General features: G+C 34.0%; 1 protein-coding gene across 1 annotated transcript; it reads left to right on the plus strand.

Moving 5' to 3' along the window:
* Positions 1–1,396: 1,396 nt before the first annotated feature.
* On the plus strand, positions 1,397–5,594 carry LOC107848485 (uncharacterized protein At4g28440). The gene is made up of 3 exons (XM_016693260.2): positions 1,397–1,566; positions 1,741–1,932; positions 5,114–5,594. The coding sequence occupies exons 2-3, from the start codon at positions 1,743–1,745 to the stop codon at positions 5,299–5,301; spliced, it is 378 nt and encodes a 125-aa protein (XP_016548746.1). The 5' UTR covers positions 1,397–1,566; positions 1,741–1,742; the 3' UTR covers positions 5,302–5,594.
* The last annotated feature ends 582 nt before the right edge of the window (positions 5,595–6,176 follow it).

The raw sequence follows: 6,176 nt of genomic DNA on the forward strand, positions 1-6,176 counted from the left end.
AATTAATTACCTAAAGAAATAATTTGAGATAAAAGATCTCGAAAGAATAAAATTATGCCTTTATTTGCAAATTGAGCATTTGACAAACGATATCTTTGTCCATCAATCTGTCTATGTAGAAAATATGTTGAAAAGGTTTTATATAGATGAAGTACATCCATTAAGTACTCCAATGGTTGTTCGATCACTTGATGTGAATAAGGATTCATTCCGACCTCAAGAAAAGAATGAGAAATTCTTTGATCTTGAAGTACTATATTTTAGTGCAATTGGTGCACTAATGTATCTTGCAAATACTACAAAGCCTGATATAGCCTCATCAGTTAATTTATTAGTAATGTATAGTTCTGCTACTACTAGGAGACATTGGAATGGGATCAAACACATATTACGGTACCTCAAAGGAACTACCGATATGGGCTTATTTTATTCTGAAGATTGTACTCCGATCTTGTTAGTTATGCTGATGCTGGGTATTTATCTGACCCACATAAAGCTTGATTTCAAACAGGATATGTGTTCATATGTGGGGTATTGCCATATCTTGAAGATCTACAAAGTAGTCTATCGTAGCCGTTTCATCAAACTATGCTGGGATAATAGTTATTCGCGAAGCAAGCCGAGAGTATGTGTGGTTGAGGTCCATGATACATCTCATTTGAGAAAAATATAATTTGAAATGTGACAAAATATTCACAATTTTATATGACAATAATGCAGCATACATAGCATAACATAAGGGGGATCCATAAAAGGAGATAGAACGAAGCACATTTCGCCAAAGTTTTTCTACACACATGAACTACAAAAGAATGGTGATATTAATGTGCAATAGACTCGTTTAAGTGACAATATGGATGATTTATTCACCAAGTCTCTTCCAACTGCAACTTTCAAGAAAATAGTGCACAAAATCGGAATGCAAAGATTCAATGATGTTCTCATTAGGGAGAGTTAATACGCATTGTACTCTTTTTTCTTACGAGGTTTTGTCCCACTGAATTTTTCTTATAAGGTTTTTAATGTGGAAGCCTATATGCATATTATTAGAGTTGTGTACTCGTTTTCCTTCACTAGAGTTTTACTATTTTGAGTTTTTTTCTAGCAAGGTTTAACAAGGCACATTATCTATTAGACATTCAAGCGGGAATATTAATGTATATTGATTGTAATGAATATCTATCAAAAGTATAGATAGTATATATCAATGTATGAAATATTTATCTTTTAGAGAGAAACTAACTGAATTTTCCTCTATAAATAAAGAAACTTTCTTCATTATATATCATTTCCAAGCAAAATAGGAATTACACTCTCTATTCTCTCTTTTCGTCTTTTCTTCTTTATATTTCATGAAGTCTTTTAATCCATACCACCTAATTTTTCCAAATGCAAATGGATTTCAGAAATGTACTTGCCCAAAGTTGCATTTAATTAGGCCCAACAAGCCTTTTTCCCAATTTTAATGTTCTTTGATTTAAATTTTTACTCTTCCTCTTTGAACAAAATTTTCATTCTACTATAATTCAACGGCGATTCTCCCTCCGATCTAAAATCCAATTTCAGGTTTCCTTCTTAAATCTGTTCTCTCTCTCTCTTTTATTTGAATAAAAAAAACTTAAACTTATTACAAAAAATTGGGTAAAAAAATACAACCTTTGTTAATTATTATTATTATTATTTTAAATTCCCTTTTTTTTTCCTCAAATTTTTGGTTTTGGTAAATAACTGGGTTTACAGAAATGGCAGAGCAGAAGCAGAAGCAGCAAGTGGGATCTAAAAAAGTGAATGAACTTCGTCCATTGGATAATGGGATTAATATAACTGTTAAAGCTATTAGTAAGAAAACAATTGCACAAAGAAATCGTCTTGCTGAATGTTTGGTTGGTGATGATACTGGAATTATTATATTCACTGCTCGCAATGATCAAGGTAATTTTTGTTTCTGTAATTCTTGTGGATTGATTCCTAATGCTTTATTTCGTTCTTTGATTGAGATTGAGTCTTTATTGTTAAATTTGGACTTTTGTTTAATAAATGCGGAGTTTATGTTGTGAAGACCGAGGGTCTATTGAAAATAACTCTCAACCTCACCTTAGAGGTACAAACTACTTGCACTTTATCCTCCAAGACCCCATATATGTTGTTGTTGTGGAGATTATGTTTTTAAGATCTTGTAATTGATGTTGATGGTTGAACTCTTTCCGATGATTTTTTTGTGGTGCATAGATCGGAGAGTTTGGAGGTCGCATATAAGGTAGAAGGTTAGTTGGTATTGAGTCTTTTCTTGCTTTCCTTGGGGATAGGTTTGGTGGTCATCATTTTGACCTCTCTTCTTACCAGTATTACTGGCACTATGCTTTATTTAGTTTATGATTGAGAAAAAATTGAGTCTTTATTGTTAGATGTATTTCATTAATGTGGAGTTTATATTATTAAGATCTCGTAATTGAGGTTGATGTTTTGTTGTTGCATCTTTATCTTACCTAGGACATGACGTTAGACAGGAGAGTTTGGAGGTCACGTATTAAGGTGGAATGTTAGTTGGTAGTTGAGTGTAAGCTTGGTGGTAAATGATGGGATCTCTCTTCTTACCAGTATTATTAGCACTATGCTTTTTTTTGTTTGTTTATGATTATGAAAAAATCGAGTCTTTATTTGTTAGAATTGAACTTTTATTTCATCAATGTCGAGTTTATGTTGTTAAGATCTTGTGATTGATGTTGATTCTTAATCTTACCAAGGATATGGTCTTAGATAGGAGAGTTTGGAGGTTAGTGTATTAAGGCAGAAGGTTTAGTTGGTAATTGAGTGTTTTCTTGCTTCCGTTGGGGATAGGCTTGGTGTTCATTCTTGGACCTCCCTTTTTATATAATGTAGAGTTTATATTATTAAGATCCTCATCATTGGTGTTGATGGGTGAGCCATTTTTTGATGATTTTTGTTGGTGCATTTTGATCTTACTGAGGATAGGCCTTAGATTGGAGAGTTTGGAGGTCATGTATTCTTGTAAAAGGTTAGTTGGTAATTGAGTGTTTTCTTGCTTCCTGGGATCGGCTTGGTTGGTAATTATTGGATCTCCCTTCTTTACAGTAGTATTGAGAAAAAAGTTGAGTCCTTATTGTTAGAATTGGACTTTTATTTTGTTAATATCAAGTTTATGTTGTCAAGATCTTGTCATTGGTGTTGAAGGGTGAACTCTTTGCGATGATTTTTGTTGGTGCATCTTGATCTTATTGAGGATATGACTTTGATAGGAGAGTTTGGAGATCGCATATTAATGTAGAAGGTTAGTTGGTAGTTGAGTGTTTTCTTACTTACCTGGGGATATGTTTGGTGGTCATTATTTTGACCTCCCTTCGTACCAGTATTATGCTTTATTTAGTTTATGATTGAGAAAAAATTGAGTCTTTATTTGTTGGAACTGGACTTTTGTTTAATCAATGCGGAGTTTATATGGTTAAGATCTTGTAATTGATGTTGATGGGTGAGCCGTTTTTCGATGATTTATGTTGGTGCATCTTGATCTACCGAGGATATGACTTTAGATAAGAGAGTTTGGAGGTCGTGTATTAGGGTAGAAGGTTAGTTGGTAGTTGAGTGTTTTCTCGCTTCCTTGGGATATAGACTCTTGTTAGTAACTGTCGGATCTCCCTTCTTACGGTATTATTAGTACTATGCTTTTTTCGTTTATGGTTGAGAGAAAATTGAGTTTTTATTGTTAGAATTGGATTTTTTATTTCATCAATGTCGAGTTTATGGTGTTAAGATCTTGTGATTGATGGTGAAGGGTGAACTCTTTTTGATGAGCGTCTTGATCTTATCGAGGACATGACAATTAGATAGGAGAGTTTAGAGGTCGTGTATTAAGGTAGAAGGTTTAGTTGAGCGTTGTCTTGATTTCCAGCAGGATGGACTTCTTACCAGTATTATTAGCACTATGCTTGTAGTTCCTTGATCTTTGATTTTGGCTTTACCAGTATTAGTGTTTGGATTGAGAAAAAATGGAGTTTTTATTGTTAGAGTTGGCTTTTTATTTCATCAATGGGGGTTTATATTATTAAGATCTCGTCGTTGATGTTGAAGGGCAAACCCTTTTCAATGATTTTTGTTGATGAGATATAAGTTTGATTTCTGTGGTGTATATCAGAAATTGCCTCAAAGCTGAAGAACGTCAGGATTGCAAAATGTTGAGTCTTTATACAACAACAGCAACAACAAACCCAATGTAATCTCACTAGTGGGATTTGGGGAGAGTAGAGTGTACGCAGACCTTACCCCTACCTAATAGAGATAGCGAACTTGTTTCTGATAGATCCCGGGCTTAAAATAAAGCATATCTAAGCAGTTTGAAAATGGAGTGTACAGAAAGAAGAGCAGTAACTATAAATAAATTATGTGAAATGAAGACCAGGGTGGAAATTTATCAATAAATCATTAGGAATAGGGGATATCAAAAGGATTTAATACATGTAGAAATGGATAAGATCATGCTTGAAATTTGGGAAAGATTGTTGGCTGGTTAGATCCCCCTGCTAACGTTAGATGAATATGATCTATGGGGAGGCTTTTCAAAATTGTAAGCTTGTGAGTTTTAACATGCGGAATTTTATGGTGTTCTAATTTATGTATATCAATTTTGGACAATCGTCCGGGTGCAGTGGCACCCTCACCACCACATAGATCCGCCCCTTCATTAAGGTGACATAGACTTGATCAAGTTCTTTAATTTCAAAAACCCAGCCTTGCTTAACCGATTCATAGTAAGATGAATTAGAAAGATAATGACTACTATTAACTAGAAAGGACAATGAAAGGTCTGTTTAATTTTATCCAGAAATTAGCCAAAAAAGAATGATAGGAGACAGGGTAAGTCTAAAAATGATGACTTCCAATATTGATTCTATTTAATTGCCTCTAATGTTTGTTGTTTAATATCTTTATACATAAACAAGGATGACAGCAATTCTCTTGCTATACATGTCCATTGCTCAAGTTATGTGATTCAATTAGAAAAAAAGAATTATTTTAAACAGATTACTGTGAACATGTTTTAGCTCCACTTTCTCGCATGGAATTCAAGATCCTTATCTTTGAATTGTCTTTTGTTTAGTGGATTTAATTCGAGAGGATTCTACGCTAGTCTTGACAAAAGCTAAAGTGGACATGTTCAAAGGATCAATGAGGCTTGCTGTTGATAGATTTGGGCGTATTGAAGTTGGTGCACCTGCCAGTTTCTCGGTGGAGAAAGATATTAACATGTCCTTGATTGAGTTCGAACGTGTAGACGTTGTTGTGTAAGCAGCCATTGCTTCTCGCTAAAGGGAACAAAATCCGTGAGTACAACACTTAATTCTATCTCTTAGGTACTTTTTACCGTGCATTTCTATTCACATACCGGAAGAGAAGACTCGGACACTTATTCCCAGATTAAACCTTTTGTAGTCTTGAAGAAGAACAAGCTGTTAATTCCTTTTTTTGCTTATTTACTTGTTGGATAATCTAGGATTTAAAATTTACAAGCAATGTTTTATAGATATATTTTGTTGGACAACCGGTGGTCCTTTTATTAATGTATTGAACCTTTTCTGTAAGTTCAATTTTCTTAGATTAGTGTTTTATACCCCCACTGCTCTCATTTCATTTAAATGCACGGCTTGCATTTCAAATGGGCCGGTCTTTAGTTTTTGCCCTTAGCAATTGAACTTATGCTTAGCGGTGCATAAGTTCTGGAAAGGCAGGGACATAACTTGTGGAATATTATGATGTGAAAAATATAACCTTATGCCCCAGAAGAAGTTATATACCAACACAAAATAAGGGCAAAAGTGCAAATGACCCAAATCAGTGTTTCCCAAGTGAAGCCGGCTCATTAACTTTTTTGGATAATCGAGAAATCATCTAGCACGTAATGAAATTTGAAGGTAATGGGGCTTCATTTGCTCTTTTTTTCATTTAAGTCGGAGGCTTTTGTCTGTGACGGAATTAAGACTCATGAGGTGCGCTTTAATCAGTGGCAAAATCTTCACAATATAGATAGCTTATCCTCCTCCTAACTAACTTTATCCTCCTAAGTAACTTTATGATCTAAGTTTTACTTATTATATTCTATAGACATTAGTTAGTGACCAAATATATTTAGGACTCATTTATACAATATAATTAATGTTAATTTA

Source organism: Capsicum annuum, chromosome 11, assembly GCF_002878395.1.
Source record: "Capsicum annuum cultivar UCD-10X-F1 chromosome 11, UCD10Xv1.1, whole genome shotgun sequence".
NCBI classification, from domain to species: Eukaryota; Viridiplantae; Streptophyta; class Magnoliopsida; order Solanales; family Solanaceae; genus Capsicum; species Capsicum annuum.

Bases quoted from the DNA above. Each gene is read 5' to 3' on its own strand.
- LOC107848485 (XM_016693260.2), top strand. From the start codon at position 1,743: ATGGCAGAGCAGAAGCAGAAGCAGCAAGTGGGATCTAAAAAAGTGAAT. The intron at 1,933-5,113 runs GTAATTTTTGTT...TCTTTTGTTTAG, and splicing joins CACTGCTCGCAATGATCAAG to TGGATTTAATTCGAGAGGAT.